At 39.1% G+C, this 19,911-nt stretch overlaps 1 protein-coding gene across 9 annotated transcripts in view; it reads right to left on the bottom strand.

Moving 5' to 3' along the window:
* Nucleotides 1-928: 928 nt before the first annotated feature.
* APC (adenomatous polyposis coli) overlaps nucleotides 929-19,911 on the bottom strand; it is a 138,160-nt gene continuing 119,177 nt past the window's right edge. For all 9 annotated transcript variants that reach the window (XM_010848355.1, XM_010848358.1, XM_010848361.1 and 6 more), the window contains 2 exons: nucleotides 16,127-16,341; nucleotides 929-14,450 (listed from right to left, as the gene is read on the bottom strand). In XM_010848355.1, the coding sequence (XP_010846657.1) occupies nucleotides 7,853-14,450; nucleotides 16,127-16,341 (6,813 nt within the window). In that variant the 3' untranslated portion in view covers nucleotides 929-7,852. The remainder of the gene's footprint in view (nucleotides 14,451-16,126; nucleotides 16,342-19,911) is intronic.

Raw genomic sequence — 19,911 nt, 5'->3', positions numbered from 1 at the left:
GAGTGTGGATGATGCATGTTTAGAGTACGGCTCAACACCGTGGGTTATCTGTGAGTTCTGAGCAAGTTGTTAGAGTAGGCAAGGAAATGCCCTGTTTGTTTAATCTTTAACCGCTCCTGGGCCCTGCAGCTTGCTTTCAACTTGGCAAAAATGGATTTTTATAGTGGTGGAACTAGCAAAATTACTGGCACTGTTTCAGTGTTCTGTGTAAATGTTAGGAATTCGACTATACACTTTTCAGAATCTCTCCCTAAAATTAAACTCAGTGGTAAAAAATCTCCTTGCACATGGCTTGGATCCGTGGGTTAGGATGACTGATCCCCAGGAGTAGGAAATAGCAACCCACTTCAGTATTCTTCAAGACTTCCCTGGTGGCTCAGACCCGTAAAGTGTCTGTCTACAATCCGGGAGACCCGGGTTCGTTCCCGGGTCGGGAAGATCCGCTGAAAAAGCAAAAGGCAATCCATTCCAGTACTATATTGCCTGGAAAGTCCCATGGACAGAGGAGGTCGCAAAGAGTCGGACACGACTGAGCGACTCCAGTATTCTTCAGATCTTTTTGGTGTGGGAGGGTGGACTGTAAGTAAAATTTCTTTTAGTGAAACTGTTTCACTACAAATCCTTTAAGGCATTTGAACGCAAGCAGTTCTGCTTTGGTACTCTGAGGGGAAGTGTTACACTAAATCCCAAAGTGGAGGACAAGTGTTCTTCCCACTTCTATAGGGACAGAGTGCAGCTTTTGGACACCAAGAACTGACAAGATGGCACCCGCCACCAAGCTTCTGGCTGGTGTCTAATGGAGAGCAGTGTTTTGGTAGATCCGGTTGGTTTATAAAGAGTAAGGCGAGAACGTTCAATGAACTTGGACTCAAGATGGAAAAGACTCAGTATTAAAAGGGCTGTGGAAAAAAAAAGACACACAGCTGGGTTTATGCTAGTAAAATTGCTTTATTTCAAGGATTAAAAACAAAACCCTAAGAACACCAGGCAGGAAATAAGTTTTCTATAGGGGAAACAGAACTCAGCCTGATATCTGAACTATTTAGCCACAGTAAACATTAGAGTTTTGCAGAAAATGAATTGTGACTAAAGTTGTGAATCAAATTATCCTTTGTGTGAGGGCAAAAGAAAAACAATTTTAAGCAAGCAAGGGTTGAGAAAGTATATTTCCAACCTAGCTTTTCTGGAAAACAAACAAACACTATTTAAGGACATATTCCAGCCAAACCAGATTATATTAACATAAAGAAGAAAGTGTTTCTGCTATGCAATATAGAGGAAACAGTGAACACTTACATGTAATATAAGTAAATTCAAATAATTTAATAATTTATATAAAGTGATGGTGAAGATAACTGCGATTGTTAAAAAGATTCTGAAAATTAAGTGAATACATTATTACTGAACAAAGATTTTATAAAGAACTTAGATTTCAACTGAAATAGTGTATGTCTCTATTTCTAAAACCATTGCCTGTCGCATCACCAGGGTTTTCATAGGACCCTGGCTTCCTGCCATTTTTTCTGTTCTGTCTCTCCTCTTGTGCTCACGTCTCTGCTCCTCAACCCCCCATTCCTGGGTACCCCCCCGAACCCTGAGTTCTTGCCTCTCTTAAGCACACCTATGCGATTTTCTCTAACCCTCCTCCCACTAAACTCCAGGCTTGGCTTTACTGATCCCAAACCCATCAAGGTCCTCAGCTAAAGAAAAGGACTTTTCAAGAATTTAATCTTAGCAAGAGTCACCCTTTCTGGAAGGAGTGATTTTAAGTAAGAAGTGATTTTAAGTAAGAAGTTGTGGTTTTAAGTAATAACCCTCCTTTGGTTGTGTGTAGACTATCATCTGTCAAACACTGACCCTGTCACTAGCTCCACAGTTTTTATCAATCTCTTTGTGTTTGTAATATTGTTTCATACACCTGATGCTTTATCATTTGATGTTCAAATAAAGTCATAACTGTTGTTCATTTTCTTTTCATTGTTTGATGCCTTTCATCCAGAATTATACTTTGACATAAATTTACCTATACTGCTTTCTTTGCATTTGCCTGTGTGTAGTTGAGCTTTTAGTTTTGTCCAGTCTGGATCATTTTAGGTGTATCTTTTATTAATGGCATATAGGTAAAGGATTTTTTTTTTTAACTTGACTCCAACTTTACCGTATGTGCTTAATCCACTCATTATTTATTACTGTCATTTTATGCTTTTTTGTGGCTAATTCTCCCTCTCCCCTTTTCCCTATTCTTTGATATCCTGTTCAAGTGTTCTTGTATTCATAGTTATTTTGACTAATGATTTGGATGGAAAGCTTTCTTTTTAACATTGGTGTTAGCACTAAATAGAAAAGTTGAACTTGTATTTTTCCAAGTTAAAAGTAAAATAGTATCTTTTGACACTGGCTACTTAAAAGAGGAGAAATTTAGCATGCTTTTATGTCTTCTCTCCATCATTTCCCAGTTTGGGGTGGAATAATGTGGAATTTAAGCATTTCATCTTTTCAGTTCTGAGTTACGTGCACATTCACATTGAGATTCATTATCAGATTAACCACAATTACTTACACGTTTATTTAGTTTAAAGGTTTTATTGCTCAAACTGTTTCCTTAATACGTTCCCATTTAATTGCTCAGGCAGCAGGAGCACTATGGTAGGAGGTACGTCATGGATTCTGGTTTCCCAATGGTGCCTTTGAAACGCCCCTTGTAGGTTTGGAGAATTCATGTCCTAGGCATCCAGCTTCCTCAATGGAGAAACCAAACCACTGAGCTTTCCCTGGCTCTACAGGCGTATGACAACAGCTTCTGCCAAGTGTCCATTCAGCAAGACTGCAGTCCAGAATTGAGCAGTGTGATGAGGCAAGTGCTGAATATATTCTTAATTTATGGGGAGGGTGGTGTCAGAGGGCTCCAGAGTTGACAGGTAACAACCGGGTCTTTTTGAAGCAGCCTCACAGTATGGTTTGGGTATTGTTTCTGTGGTGGTTTCCAAGCCTGATTTTCTGGCCCTCATACAACTCCTGTGAGCTATCTGATTCCTTAAATGAGTGTCTCCTCTTTTACAGAAAGTCTTATTGTTAACAACTGTAACAAGAATCCTGAATAATACAAGTGTTTCAGATAAATTAAGTGCTAGTTTGGCAAGTTTCAGAATTCGTAGGTAATATTTCCATTTGCTTCCAAATGGTATATATATTGTCCTACTGCTTTTTTTTTTGGGCATTCAGTATTTCAGAGAAATCTGATGCCAATCTATTTTTTTTCTTTGTAGGCAGCCTATTCCTCTTTCCCCACAGATGATTTCAAGAAAGAAAGATTTAAAGATTTAAAGAAAGAAAGCTTTATATTAAAAAAAAAACAAACCTCACTAAACTGTCTAAATAGTTTTCTGTTTGAAGTTACTTCAGGAACAAAGTGGGTTTGAAACTTCACAAATGTTCCAAACACAAGGAAAAGTAGAACTAGCCCCCAGAATCAGCAAGAACTGTGGTAAGGCCAGGAGCTAGCCATTCTTGTATGTCTCGCACTTGCTTTCTATGCCTCCCTCTCATACCTGTTCCTTCTCTCTCTAGCGACCGACTTTCCCTTATTTTAGTTTCATGATGCCAATCAGAGCACCTTCAGTCTTAACTCTACAAGATCTTTCAGTTCTAGCACTCCATCTCCAACCGGAAATTTCATGACTCTTTTATTTAAAATTGACCTAATCTTTTTTTTTTTTTTTTTTAAGACAAGCCATACAAGTCTTTGGTAACTAGTCTCCTCTAGGTCAGGTACCCCCTCTGGTGGAAACAGCCATGGCGGGGGAAACACTGAGTGAGTACAAGGTTCAGTGATCAACAGTGAGACTAATGTCAGGATTCCAGAAGGTTGTGTGGTGAGGCAGGTAATGTCTGCAACAAGAGCTATTAACAATAGCTAATTTTTGCAACATTCACTAATGTTGCTTTATATTCAGTGGTCACCTTCACTAGCAAAAGGTTGAGTACTTTTAATTAAAAAAAAAGGAACAATCTCATAATGTCAAGAAAATAAGCAAATAGTCACAATTGTAGAGAGTTATCCTGAATATCAGAAGTGTATTTAGCACCGAGAACAATATTATACACACACAAAACATACAGGTTGAAAGAAGGATGGATGGTCTAACAAAAACCAGAATATAGTTTTATAGACCACAGAAGAGAGGAGAAGGGCAGAAAAAAGACCTGGAGTTTGTAGGAGTCAAAGTCCTAGGTTTCAACACTATGTAGTAGTATTTGAAAGTCAGCATTAATATGAAGGAATTAGAAACTAAAATATAATTTATATACTCCATTTCAATCCTTGTGACTCTTGAAAAATTATTTTTGTTTGGTTAAGTGTGAATGATATGACTACTCAAGTATTCTGCTCTTGGCAATTTTCTTTTTGCATTTCTGGCACTCAGTTTTTTTCTATTTAGATACAAGGAAACATGTATTCATGTTTCACAGAATACATGAATACGTTTCACAGAAACATGTTTTCTGTGAAAACATGAATTCAGAAACAGTGCAACTGGCTTCCATCTTCAGCAAGACTCATCCCTTCAGTTCATTAACCTTGTGAGAACAATCCATAGTTTATGGGGAAAAAAGTTTTTTGACTCTTCTTACAATGCAGTTGGATTCTTTGGGGCTTATTTTTTATTTCATTATTTCCCTCTCATTAACTTTGCTGTCAGTGCAAAGAAACTTGTAAAGTTTATTCTCAAATACCGCATTTGCCATTGTTTGTATAGCAACTGGGCACATTTTCTTTCATCTGAAGTCCATTTTCCCTCTCTTCAAAGTTCTCTTCTTTGCCCTGTTCTTGGTGTGTCTCTTTTAATATTATTGCAAATCCAAATTAGATATTTGCTGAAATTTTGCCTTTTTGATAAGTGTTCCAAAGGGAACATGAGTCAATCCCTCAGATACAGAATTACCTGTTCATTCATGTCTGGTAAACTTGTGGGCTATTGGGAGTTGAGATGGGCTGTGTCAGATTGTAACTCAATAACATCTTTTCATGCCTAAAGGAGAGGGCAGCTTGGTGTACTTTCTCAGATGCTGAGTCCAGTGGTTGAGAAGAATAGCTGGAACTGAAGGCAGTCCCTCGAGGAGCTTTACTGCAGTCACACATGGCAGTAACTCTGAGTGGTCCCAGACCAGCAGCATCAGCATCGCCTGCTAGTTCCCAGGCCTGACTCAGAATCAGGAAGGATGGGGATGTGTTTTAACAAACATTTTTGGTGATCTGCATGCACTCAAGTTCGAAAACCACTGCCTCGGTTCTGTCTGCTGCAGTCCAAAGATAACAGGGCACTGCCCTACTTAACAGGAGTTGCAACTCAACTAACCCCCAATGTTGGCTCAGTGTGCCATTTGTAACATACAAGTATAAACTGGGGACTATTTGGGTTATCAGTTATGGGAGCACTCCCTGAACTTCTAAAATTAGAACTGAGATTTTCTCCTTTACTAATTCAGAGCCATTATCTCTAACTAGAGGGTCTCATACAGAACCTTTTCCTCAATGGGCAATATATACTGTACCTTCTCCCAGCAGGCACTGCTTACTGGAATTCCTGAGTTTCCTGGGATATGGAGGGCATCCTTTTTTCATTTTCAGCACTGTTTTTTTTTCCCTTCCTTGAGAAAGGCAATTTTATTCTAATTGACTTATATCCCATTTTTTTCTATAAAAGTATTTGAAGTGGTTTGTAAAAATTGTCATGCAATAGTAACTAAAAAAAAAAAATAGAAAATCAGGACTAAACAGGAAAGAAATATAACCTCTATTCATATATCCCTGCTGGATAAGGCATCCTTTGAGAAAAACAGAATAGTCTTATGACTTACCAATGATTTCACTCAGATAAAACTTGATCAAAGTTTAAATGTAGGTATATTCCAAAGGTGAGCAGTAGAAAGAGTATGGGCTTTAGAGTCAGGCCTTTCTTCAAATCACAGCACTTATTTACTGGCATTTTAGTAAATGACTTAAAAAAAAAAAGTCCCTACCTGTAAATAATAAACACAGGTAAGCGGTAGATAACTAACTCTATGATGTGATTTCAAAGACAGCAGGTAGATATGCTTACTCCTCACCACCTTTCCCCAGTGTCCTGCCATATTTAAATATCTTTTCCCTTCCCCAAATGCAGAGTGCATGAATTTATCATTAAAAAATAAAATTTCATTTATTCAACAAATATGTGAACATTTATCATCATCCTTACTCTCTGATCATTTAGAACAAATTCTGGAAAGATATATTAGCTTTTTAAATAAATCTTATCAGTCTATCTTCCTTCATGAAGGAGGATCCTCTCCTTGCTGTGTGAGGAAGGGGGCATTTGAACACACACCCCACAACCCTACTCATCAAAAACAAAGTTTTCATTAACAGGCAGTGGTTTCTTAAGAGTCTCTTGAATGTCTTAGCATTTTCTGAACATAGCAAGGTACTGATTGTATTTGGCTGCTGAAATTTTGCTGTAACACAAAAGGTGATGAAAGGTGTTCATTTCAGACCCAGGAGCAACAGGAGGGACAAGACAGTGACATTCCAAGACAGGCTTGGAAGAGACTACTTCTACCTCAGAAGAATTAATTTCTCAAGGACAGAATTCTATTAAGAAAAAAGAAATGTTCTTTGTGGGCCTATTGTGTTCAATGCCCATATGCAAGGCAGTTCACATTGCTATTATATAAATTTAAAAAATCAACTCCAGCGGAATAAGAAAAAAAAGTAAACAGAAAAATACTAAACAGGAAGTCCTAATCACACATTCAAAAAATTTTCAGGAACGGTTAAGTGCCAATGCATGGAATGGTTAAATGCCAACAATCAGCTTCAATTGTTTTTTATTACAGTAAGAGGAAGTTTACTCTTAAATGCATAGAATTTGAAGAAAAAATTTATATAAGCTTTTAAAAGAGGCCCTTTTTGACAGTTATTAATACAAATGTGAAATAAGACCCTTCAAACAAATATTTCAGTAACAGTTTACATACAGCAATAATTTATTCTGAAATGTTCATTTAGTTTCTGTTGAGACACGATTCATGTCTCAATAATAAAAGAGCAGCCATCTCACCTCAAATACCAGAATATACAACAAGTTACAGCATAGCAAAAATTCTACCTACTTTCAGATGTTCAGGTAAAATAGTATCATTCAATGTTTTACAGTTACACAGATTTTTTTGTTTTGCGCACAAAATAGTGTAAGTTGTTACACTATAGCTATCTATATGCACATCATGTGACCACATAACTGTTAATCATTACTTCTGAAATTGAACCATCATTTTCATTCATGCAGTAAAGCAAAGCAGGCTGGGTAAACTTGTTCATTGGGAACCATATTACTGTGAATTTCACAGCCACATGATTAATAATGATGTTAGATGGACTCTCAAGGACTAGAACAGAATGTTTTTTTGCATAAATACCAATTTCTCCCTGATGTAAGTTTAGTCAGTTTATTATCTAGAAATGATTGATAACAGCAATATATCATATCTTCTATCTGTAGTGTTATTTTAAGACAAGCAATAATTAAAGGATGCTGGGATGGGATGCTACTTAAATACATGAAAAACATACTGTACAAATATACTTGGCTTTACCATTTTCTTCCTAACTATCAAGAGTGCCTCCCAAAATATGACCAGTGAAGACGAAGTATACTATCAAATATGGCTTCCAGAACAAAAACCCTCTAACAAGAATCAAACCTATTTACAAAATTTTTCAGTCTTTTACAGTTTCACTTGAAACAAAATTTCTACATAGCAGTTGTAAAGAACACGTATCACATTCTCGGTTTCATCCTTCCAGCTCTTTTCACACAGATGTCACAAGGTAAGACCCGGAATGGCGTTTAGGACTTTGAGTCCCGCTGGGTTCTGTGCTGTCGGGTTTTGAGTCGCGTTTCTTTGTGTTGTTGCTCACTGGTGTTGGGATCTGAGACGGTCGGGCTGAAGTGCCGTCTGTGCTGCTCTTCCTTGGGCTTGGGTTGTAATTAAAAGGACTCACCCTGGCGGCGACAGTCCCACTTGGTGAACTGTGCTTGCTTGAGCTGCTAGAACTAAACGGGGTACGCTCGGCTATAGAACTTTCACTAGTCTCGGATGCAGGGACAGGGTTATTACTGTGTCCCGGTTTTGTCTCAGTTCCTTTTTGGTCTGGAGGATCTACCTGAATAAAGGAATTCAGGCGGTTTTCCAGACCCATGGTGCGTGTAGGGGCACTACCATTGCTCACATTTTGTTTTCCCTGATTATCTTTTGAATCTTTAGGGTTCGGGTTTCCCTTTTCTGAAACAGCGTCAATCACGGGGGGAGTATTTCCTGTTGGAGATCTTCCAGATCTAGGGTTGTTAATGGGGCAATCCTCAATTCTCACCCAAACATCCTCTGTTTTAGAAACAGCAGGTGCCATTTGATAAATCAGAGTCTTTGATTCAGCACCATTTGCAGCACCTGAAGAAGTGGTCTGAGAAGTACTATTTGTGGGAGAAATTTCACTTTCTTTTATTTTTCTCCATGTTCCTTTTGTGGATACCTGGTTTTCTTTAGTTTGTTTGCTTCCTGAAATAGAGTTCACTTGTTTTTCGTCCTCACTTTTTGCCTTTTCACTAGATTCTGATGAAGCAGAAAGAATTGAGGATGAACTTCCAGTTCTTCTCCAAGTGCTTACTCGAGGAAGTGATGATGAGTGTTTGCTGTGCTCACGTTTCCAGGTCCCTGACCTATTGATGGGAAGTCTGGAAGGACTTTCGGAATGAGAGCGTGCTATATCATGGCGCTTTACTGGTCTTCCATCATTATACTCTATGGTGGGACTGAGGTTAGGTGGGAGTTTTCGCCATCCACCAGACTGAACAGACGAATGTGTAGATAGAGACATATCAGGAAGGGAAGGACTTAAAACTGGAGTATGAGCCTGGGACCGTGTGGGAGAATCGGGTCTGGAAGATGGAGAAAGAGATTCAAATGAAGCAGATTCCTCCAGTTTTCTCCTTAGGGTTGGGCTTGGAGCTTCTTTGATGAAAGTTGATTGGCGTACTAATACAGGTCTCTCTGACCTATCGGATTCACTTCCACTTGACTTTGTTGAAGACATTCTAGAAAGTTCTACTTTTTTATTGGATCCATTACTATTACTCATTTGATTTAGCCCTTTGGAGGCAGATTCACTTCTTGGGATACCACTGCCATTCTTGGATAAGCCTGTTTGTTTGGTGAGGTTCTGCTGGCTCATCTGTCTGCCAGGAGATGTGTAAGACATTTTCCCAGAACCTGAGGACTTAGTTGAAGCAGTACTAGGGGATGACGTCCTTGGTAGTTGAGATAATTTGTTAGGGGGACTTATTCCATTTCTACCAGGAGAGATTGAGTTTCGCCCTGGAGACTGCATTGGTCTACTTAATGGTTGCTGGGCAGGTCTTGAAGGAGTGGAATCTCTAGATCCTGATCTAGAAGGTCCTTTGTTTGATCCTGCTGTCTGGGATGCCTGCCTTGTAACAGGGCTTAATTCTGACTTCACTGATGGCTTGGTTCCTCTGGGAGAGGTGGTAGCCGGCTGACCTTCACTAGGGCTTTTGGAGGCTGGAGTCTTGAGGGGCGGGCCTTTTTTAGAAACTGGGCTTGTACTTGAAGAGCTATTCCGAACTCCTGGAATATGAATCATTGTCCTACCTCGAGAGATTGAAGGCATGTTTGTTTGAAGGGGTTGTTTCATTTGGCTCGAAATTTCCGAATTAGATCGAACTTTTCCAGTAATCAAACTTTTATAAACCTTTTTGCCTCCTTTTATTCCTTTATTTTCAGATTCTATTTTTTTAGTTTCCAATGTACTTTTCTCCCCAGGTTTTAGAATTCGTGGACCTTTATTACTCGTAAAGGGTTTTTCTTCTTGATCAGGTGTAAGATGAAATGGTGATCCCAGAGAGATACCCGATTTCAATGAAAGGATAGAATCTGAATCAGATGAAGCTTGTCGAGATAAACATGCAGCGGCAGCAGCTTGATGTAAACTACTTACTATGGAATTTGCACCTTCCTGAATAGCTTTCCAATCAAAATTTTCTGAATCTGGGGATAAACCATGTTCTGAATCTGGTCTCTGTATATCTTTCAAATCGAGTGTCAAATCTTCTGCTAATATGCCACCCATATTTCTGGGACTATGCTTTTCATTATCAGGCTTGAGCCTTGAAGGCTTTTTCTTTTTTGGCATTGCAGAACTTATACATTCCTGCAGCAGGTCATCTTCAGAATCAATACTAAGAGAACTGAGAGAACTGTTTCTTGAGAAACAAACAGGGGTGTCTTCCACGTGAAATGATTTAGGAGCATAACCTGAGGCCTGTGGTTTACCTGGTTCTCCCTGTGAGGCAGGGGGCTCTGTCTCTTTGATAGGTTCATTTTCCTTGTTGTTGTTGTTTTCTTGATCAATGTCACTAAGAGAGCTTAGAGAGGAATTTCGAGAAAAGCAAACTGGAGTATTTTCAATAGCGAAATTCTGTAATTTCTCATCTGTTGCTGCCCCTCTGTCTGGTATATCTTTGGAAGACTGGGGAAAAGTGGACTGCTTCTGCAGCACGGGTTTAGACTGACCTCTATTTATTGGCTGCTTTGTAACAGCTGGTGTCTTACTAGCTGATTGTTGGTTTGAGGTTAGTTCTGTGTGGTTGGTCACTTTAGCTTCTGATTCTTTATTTTCCTTCCCCTTTCTTAATTCAGCCTTTTCCCTGGAAAGGTCAACATCATCATCATCAAAATCTAGAGAACTCAAAGAGTCATTTCGTGAAAAACAGTATGGAGTGCCTTCAATGGGCGTGTAATGATGGGGTGAATCAAAAGTAAAACTTCCTCTGACTCTGTCTTCATTATTTGGCAGTTTATCATTGAAGTCCTTGGAATTATTTTTCAAGTGCTGTTTCTTTGAGTCTTTGTTTTCCGAGAAATTTCTTTCTGCATTTAGATTATTTTTTGAGTCTGTACTTTTCCTTACACGTGTCCTGTATTCAGTATTTTGTGGTATAGGTTTTACTGGTGAAGTAGGTTTCTTTGTCTTACCATCTAATTGATTTTTGTTAGTTCCAGATGAAGACATAGATGCTTGCTGGACCTGGTCCATAATCTTTTTCACACGGAAAGGCTTGTGACTTTTTCCTTTGGGCATGGCAGAATTAATGCATTCTGCAAGAATATCACCTTCTTCTGTTTTGCTGTCATCCAGTTCAGGTACAGTGACAGATGAGGCTTTCCCTCGTTGAGCCTCATCTGTACTTCTGCCTTCAGTAGGAATGGTATCTCGTTTTTCAAATTCACTTGACTGTGCCCCTGCTCTAACCCCTTCTCCAGCAGCTAACTCATTTGGAGGGGATTCTATCGTTAGATCACTCAGAGACGTAGCTGTGGAAAAGTTTATAGGTGTCCCTTCTACACAATACACCCGTGGCATATCATCTCCTGGTGTAAAACTAACGTGCTTTTGTGCCTGTAACCTGTTTTGCGATGGCAGAAGTTTGTATACAGGGAGCTGACTTGGTTTCCTTGCCACAGGTGGAGGTAATTTTGAAGTAGTCTGGGCTGGTTTTTTGGCTTTGCGTGAAGATTTTGTTGGCATGGCAGAAATTATACACTCTTCTAGTATTTCAATATCATCATCATCTGACTCATCTAAAAGATCTTTTTCAGAATCAGTGGGTTTTTCTGCCTCTTTTTCCTGGTTTTCATTTGATTCTTCAGGCTGCTCACTTTCTGTTTCATTCCCGTTGTCATTTTCCTGAACTGGAGGCATTATTCTTAGTTCCACATCTTTCTGAATAAATGGCTCATCAAGGCTCAGAGCGCTCAGGCTAGATGAACAAGAAAATCCATCAGGAGTACTCTCTGTGGCAAAATGTAACAGAGTATCAGCCTCTGGAAGAACCTGGACCCTTTGTACTGCAGCATTTACAGCAGCTTGCTTGGGTCCACTTTCTCTCTTTTCAGCACTAGGTGCTTTATTTTTAGGTACTTCCTGCTTTGTTTGAACTGTCTGAGGAGGAGGCGGAGGCGGTGGCGGAGGGGTTTTGCTTCTGCTTGGTGGCATGGTTTGTCCAGGGCTATCTGGGAGGTCACTGGGGCTTATGATGCCACTTACCATTCCACTGCAGGGTTCACTCTGAACAGAGCTGGCAATCGAGCGACTCTCAAAACTGTCGAGTGAACTGACTGAAGTACATCTGCTAAACATGAGTGGGGTCTCCTGAACGTAGTGCTCTGGTGGACTTTTGGGTGTCTGAGCACCGCTCTTGGAAGGAGATTTGGCCCCTGAAGAAAATTCAACAGCTTTGTGCCTGGCTGACTCTGAAGACAGACCAGAAGCCTGGAGTCTGCTGGATTTGGTTCTAATGTGCTGTGACCCTGCTGGAACTTTACTCACAGAATCTTCATTTGACCTAGGTCCGCTGTTGTCCTTGATTTCAGCTATTTGCAGAGTGTTAGCAGACTCTGCTTCTTGTGTTGTCTGATCACATCCTACTTCATCTTCAGCAGATGACAGAGATGATAATGAACTGCATCTTGAAAAACATATTGGGGTATCTTCTACACAGTAAGTCTGTATTGTTTCTTGGTTGATAGAGGGGACTTTGCAAGAGGAAGAGGTGGCTTTTGGGGTCTGACCACTTCTGCTCTGTGCTGAGCTTGGATGCAGCTGATTCTGCCTCTTGGCATTAGATGAAGTCGTGGATGTATTCTCGCTGCTTGAAGAGATGTGTTCAGTTTTTGTGCTCTGTCCAGATGAATTCTTTGAGAATGAAAATGCTGGTTTCTGTGAAGAAGGAATGTCTGTGGTGTATTTTAAACTATAATCAATAGGCTGATCCACGTGATGTTTTTCTTCACTGTATTTTATGCTATAATTGGTTGGCCTCTCTTCTTCCTCATGCTGCCCTTCCTCAGAGTAACGTTCGCTATAGTTGGTTGGTTTATCGTCTTCATAGTCATCTTCTTGACACAAAGACTGGTTCACATTTTGACTAATTCCATGATTAGAGCCTACTCGATTTGTTTCAGATCCATTGGCTGCTCTTGACCTGTATGGGGAAACACATTCTTGCTGCCCAAAGTGTGGTTGGAACTTGAGGTGTTTATCATCAGTGCTCTCAGGATACACGGGATAAGCTGTGCTTTGACTCCTTGATTGTCTCTGCTCATTCGGTTTTATTTCATCTTCTAGTATATGTTTGGGTCTTGCCCATCTTTCATTCTGTGAAGGGCTCTGCCTCCCAGAGTTCAACTGTTCATCGGAATATTTGAGACTGTAATTTATTGGTGTATCTAGTTCTCCATCATTATCATCCATATGATTTGCACTATGTATTTTATGGGCTAGGTCAGCTGGATACTGACCATAGCTGCAAAATTTACTTTCATCATCTTCAGAATAGGATTCAATTGAAGGTTTCATCTGACCTCTTTTACCATAACCATCACTACTGCTGACACTATTTAAACTATCATTTGAAGATCTCTTATATTCTACTTTGGCATATGGTATTGGACATGTTCTGTTTGAGTTTTCTGACTTGGTAAAGTTGTACGTGTTTGCATGTGTGTGGGTGGTAGAGCTTCTTCTTAGTGCATTCCTCTCATCTGTCCCACAGTGTAGTTCTGTGGTAGACCCAGAACTTCTGTCTTCCTGAGAGGTATGAATAGCTGATACTTCTTCCATGACTTTGGCAATCTGGGCTGCAGTGGTAGAAATCTGCAAACCTCGCTTTGAAGAGGTTCCTGGGTTTTCTGTTGCTGGGTGATAGTTGCCTAGGCTAATACCTCGTTCTCTCTCCAGACTTCTATCTTTCTCAGAACGAGAGCTATCTAAACTTCCCCTTGATGAAGAAGAGCTGGGCAATACTGTAGTGTTTAAGTACGGTGATAGGACAGTCATGTTTCCAGTATTAAAATTGTCTGACCTGTTATCATCATGTCGATTGGTGTCAAAAACATAGTCACCATAGAGATTTTGCTTGTGTCTCTGCTTGCTACGATGAGATGCCTTGGGACTTAAATTGTCAATATTGTCAAAAGTTTCTGATAAATGCTGAGCATCTAATTCTGCTTCCAGGGCCTTTTGTTTCCTGACATGTAGAGAAGGCAAACTTGAACCAGGAGACATGATATTGGCATCTTTATACTTTGCAGGTCTATTTGCCATGAGATTCCTTAAAGCTGCAGCACTTCCCATAGCAATCATCTTGTGCTTTGAATGAATGAGGTTCTTGAGCATGCTGACTGCTCCCATGTCCCACAATGCTTCCTGGTCTTTAGGGTTTCTTGCTGAGAGATTCCACAAGGTTCCGCATGCATTGCTGACTATTGTCAAACTGTGAGATTTCAAGTGTTGTAACAAGGTCTGTAAGCAATTATTCTCTCTTAGGATTTGCCTGAAATAAAAACAAGATATTACAAAAGTAAGGTAAAAATCCGTTTGCAGTGACAAATAAAAGGAAAGAGAACAAATTTAAATCTAAAGGTAACCGCTAAAACTGGTAACAACAGGCATAATAAAACTACACCGAATTATATTATAAATTTCAAGCACTGCCCATCTCCTTTTGTTCTACCTTAGTTCATTTAATGTTTCTTGTTTTATAGGACTCATCTGTCAGACTAAAAGGTAAAAATGTTCAGTTTCATCAATTCTGCATTTCCTATTCTGACCTAACAGCTTTAAAGATTTTTCTTGAGCAAATATATATTTACTTTACATAGTGACAGAATTTCTCAGTTTACTGAGTATAAATATATTATGAAAGCTGAACAGGGACTCTGTGGTAATTTAACATCTGGGTGGGTTCCATAATGTTGACAACAGAGACATCTCAGAAGAAGTAGAGAGAATGAATTAATAGATCTTTACAAAGTCAGGGAACACACTGTAAGCTCAGGTCAACAAAATGACTTTTAGATAATCTCTCTCTGGTTTGAATTTGTAATACTGATACTTCCCCTTATAAGTGGTCTTGGGAAAATTGTATGTGTAGTTTTTCTAAAACTAAAGTGAAAGTTTTCAAAACATTTAAAAGTAACTATAAAAACAAGAGTTGAGAGCGTAATGAATGTTAGGATCTGAAGAGCTATGGCTTATTTAATGCATGGTAAAATGAAGTTTAATGAGAGCATAGTCAGCTCTGCTGCTAAGTCATGTCAGTCGTATCCGACTCTGTGCGACCCCATAGGCGGCAGCCCAGCAGGCTCCCCCGTCCCTGGGATTCTCCAGGCAAGAACACTGGAGTGGGTATAGTCAGCTCTAGTGGGCTTTAAAACTGATAGGCAAAAAGGTACAATAAGCTTTAGCAATGGTAGCTCTCTCAGCAGTCCAGTAGACACCAAAATGCTTACTGAGTTTAAGAGTTCTTCCATGAGAAGAGGAAAGGGTGGTAAGGCTTGTAGTCTGTGCATCAAAAACTTACAGAAAAGATGTTTACATTCTTTACAAAGCCCTTTTACTACAAGTACCCCATAGTCTGTTTTTGAAAATGAGAGAGGAACAATACAGGATAAAATAAATAAATACACTGTGAAAGATACTATATTTTTGTTGAGATAATGCAAAGCCCAAGTTGTGAAAATGTATGCCTTGCATCTGAGGTGCTCTGTTAGGTTTCACAGTTCTAATAAATTGGATGAATGGCTGTTGGCTGAAAAACATTTTGATTACTGATGTTATGGCTCCACTAGAAAAATGTGAATCACTGTACTTTCTGGATCATACCCACAGTTTTTTTTTTTTTATAACCTCATATTCCCTTAATCCATACTACATATAGGAAAGGATTTTGTTCTCTGTAATATTTATGGCTTTCATTTTTTATTCTACACATGGGTTATATCTCTCAAGTATCACTGGTTTATTTTTAGACATCTTTGTGATACTATGAACTTTTATTAGCATAAATGTTAATGAATAAATCAGGTATTAACAGTTAATAGTTTCATTGTCATAAGTGTAATTTGGGTCAGAACTTGCATAATTACACAAAACACTGCTCAGTTAAGTCCTTCTGAAGATATGAATCTTACAAATTCATTTAAAAGTAACAATAAACTCTGTATTTACCTGTGGTCCTCATTTGTAGCTATCAAGCTGGATACATTCCGTAATATCCCACCTCCACTTTCAATAATGGCTAAAGTATTGGTCTGGCTGCGATAAGTGAGAGTGCCAACCAAAAAGGCAAGCGCACCATCCACAGCACATATGTCAGCTTTATTCTCAGTGCAGTGTGCTGACAAGTTCCATAAGGCACTCAATACACTTTTGAGGGTTGATTCCTATCAAGAAACAGAATATGTCATCTAGTTAAGAGTTGTAACTATAACTCTTAGAATGTCTATGCTTACTTCTATAGAGAAAGCTCTCTCTCTTTTTTAAAAATATCCCCTTGCTGCCCATCCTTTACTGGTAAAGCATTAGGAACGCCTCACTTAAAAAAACTTTCATAAAATACCAAACCGAACTTAAGACAGTGATACCCCATGAAACAAGCAGAACACAACATTAAAACAATGACCATCACATTCATCTAAACAATGAACGTGAAGTGTTAGAGGGCTCACACTTATCTCACAGAAGCTTATACTAGAAAATGAAACAACTGATGTGCATTCTGAAAAGATAATATTTTCAGGATAATATAAACTAGAAAAGACCCTCTAAATGGTGATTTGAAAAGATATCCAGACCTATCATTAAATGAAAAGAGCAAGTTGCAGAGAAGTATGTACAATATTCTGTTTGTATAAAAATACACATCCATATTTATGTGTGGTTGATGCAAAAGTAACAATTTATTAAAATGGAAGCAGACTGGAAATACTCCAATTTCTTAAAATCCTCGAAGAAACAAAGTCATTATAAAAATGAGAACTCCCTGATGTACAGTATCATAGTAAACTGTCAAATTATAACTGCCAGAGAAAACACTTTGAGTATGCAATTAAGGATGTTTGGTTAAAACTTGCCATGCTCCTGACAACAGTCTTCTTACTAAAAATCAATCAGGGAACAAACGAACATTCATTAGAAACCTACTCTGTGCCTATCACAGTTACAGGTACTCTAGAGGATACAAACAGAGCAACTGAACTTGCTTTGAAGGTGCTGTTTACTTTGGGGAAAAAAGACAGTAACACTATACTTAAAACCAAGGGCTCTAATGAAAAGACTACTGCCATGGGAACTTAAGTCAAATAAATGAAATAATTTTTGGAGGAGAGCACCTCTGCAGATAAAAAGACATGTACATTCAGAGGAGGCAGGGGAAGTAGAATGAGTAAAGGCATGGAAGTGGGAATAAGCAAGGGAGGACTAAATAACAGAAAGAAGACACAGAAGAAGTCAAAGTCCACGTTGGGAATTTGTGGGAAGTAAGGTCAGACAGGGAAAAGAGGGCCCTGAAAGTCACGGCAAACATTTTGGGCTCAACCCAATCAAGAGCCATTGTATTCTCTTCTTCAGGATATTAAACGAATAAAATAGATACTATTTACCTTGAGGCAGAGAAGAAATGCTTTCACCACTGAAGAAGTGAAAAGGACAATAGCTCAATTTTAATTATAATGTGATTGAGGAAATGGGACAAAGTATCTTGAGATCAGAAAAAATGGGAACAGTTTAGAGGAGTAAGCTAAACTTACAACTGACCTAGAGATGAGAGTTGAAGGTAGGAAAACAGAAGTTGCTCTCTTTGGGACTACATGTAGGGGGCCAAGGGTTTTGTTTCAAAGAAGCTTTATAGTTAGAGAAGACAAGATGAAACGATTAGATGTGGGAGGTATAGGTAGTCAAAACAAAGGGAGGAGGTTCAGTGAGGTATGTGATCAAAGGTATCAAACACAGGTACAGGTAGAAAAGTGATGTCCTAGTTAAGCTATAAATCTAGATTTTTTGTTAGGAGCAAATTTAGAAACGACTGTTAGGAAATGAAGGGAGTGACTACTTGACTACTTGTTCAGGGCTTTGGTTGTCACAGGAGACTCTGAAGAAGTTGGAAGAAGCAATGAAAATGAACATTTTTGTTTTTATTTTCAAAATATTGGGCTTCTTACAGATAAGTGAAACATTAAAAAAGCCTCCTTCTCTTTAAGCAGTAGAGACAGTATAGCGGAGAAGAGTAAGGAGAACAGTTTTGAGTAACAGCAATGCCCAGAGCACAGGGTGCAGGTGAAGGAAAAGACTCTGCTGTGTAGAAGAGGAAGGGCCAGTGAATGAGGGGAAAGAATGCAGGGCACGGGGATATGGAAGGAGTTTTGGTTCTTGTGGTTGTGAGGAGTAAATGAAGTTGAGAATGAAGAGCTGACAAGTTAAAAAGAGAAGGAATGTTCATATTGGCTGTTGCACTGAATGTAGAAAAAGATGGAAAAAATAAATTCTAATACCGTTAACCAGAGCAAGACCAAACCACAACTGGATAGTATAACTTTCTGATGGGCTAGTTTTTCTAAGATTGGGCTTACATTAAAAAAAATTTTTTTAATTAATTAATTTTAATTGGAGGCTAATTACTTTACACGATTGTAGTGGTTTCTGCCCTACATTGACATGAATCAGCCATGGGGGTACATGTGTTCCCCATTCTGAACCCAACTCCCACCTCCCACCTCCCTCCCCATCCCATCCCTCAGGGTCATCCCAGCGCACCAGCCCCGAGCACCCTGTTCTATGCATCAAACCTGGACTGGCGATCTGTTTCACATATGATATTGTACATGTTTCAATGCTATTCTCTCAGATCATCCCACTCTCGCCTTCTCCCACAGAGTCCAAAAGTCTGTTCTTTACATCTGTGTCTCTTTTGCTGTCTCTCATATAGAGTCATCATTACCATCTTTCTAAATTCCATATATATGTGTTAATATACTGTATTGGTGTTTTTCTTTCTGACTTACTTCACTCTGTATAGTAGGCTCCAGTTTCATCCACCTCATTAGAACTGATTCAAATGCATTCTTTTTAATAGCTGAGTAATATTCCATTGTGTGTATGTACCACAGCTTTCTTATCCATTCGTCTACTGATAGACATCTAGGTTGCTTCCATGTCCTGGCTATTATAAACAGTGCTGTGATGAACACTGGGGTACATGTGTCTCTTTCAATTCTGGTTTTCTCCGTGTTGGGCTTACATTAAAAATTTATAGATGAATTTAGGGAGAAATGATCTTTAATGATCTCTCTCTCATCTATAAGAGAGAAATGATCTATTCTTCCTTTACAAGACAGGCTATATCTTGACATTTATTAAAATCCTCTTTTACACTTTTCAGCAGGCTGTGTCTGTTAATCTAACTTTCTTGGTACGTAGCAATTGGTTTGTATGTAGATCTTTGAGGTCCCCGAGTGATAATACAATGAGCTGCTGCTGCTGCGTCGCTTCACTCGTGTCTGACTCTGTGTGACCCCACAGACGGCAGCTCACCAGGCTCCCCCGTCCCTGGGATTCTCTAGGCAAGAACACTGGAGTGGGTTGCCACTGCCTTCTCCAATGCATGAAAGTGAAAAGTGAAAGTGAAGTTGCTCAGTTGTGTCCGACTCTTAATGACCCCATGGACTGCAGCCCGCGAGGCTCCTCTGTCCATGGGATTTTTCAGGCAAGAGTACTGGAGTGGGGTGCCATTGCCTTCTCTGATACAATGAGCTATTCAACAGCAATACAAGTTCCAATAATCTATACAAAAACATTAAATATTTCTGAAAATACACAAGGTTGATTAGAAAGAAGTCTTAAAGTGTACATGGCACTAATTTTTTTGTATAATTTTAGTAAGGTATTTAGGCGACCAATAAACTGTACTTTGATCCTCCTCCAATTTCCTTATACTCCTTGTAATCCACCCCCAACCC

Source organism: Bison bison, unplaced genomic scaffold (genome assembly GCF_000754665.1).
Source record: "Bison bison bison isolate TAMUID 2011002044 unplaced genomic scaffold, Bison_UMD1.0 scf7180017864264, whole genome shotgun sequence".
Taxonomy (NCBI): Eukaryota; Metazoa; Chordata; class Mammalia; order Artiodactyla; family Bovidae; genus Bison; species Bison bison.
Note: the sequence above shows the minus strand (reverse complement) of the source record. Positions and strands in the feature narration are given on the sequence as shown.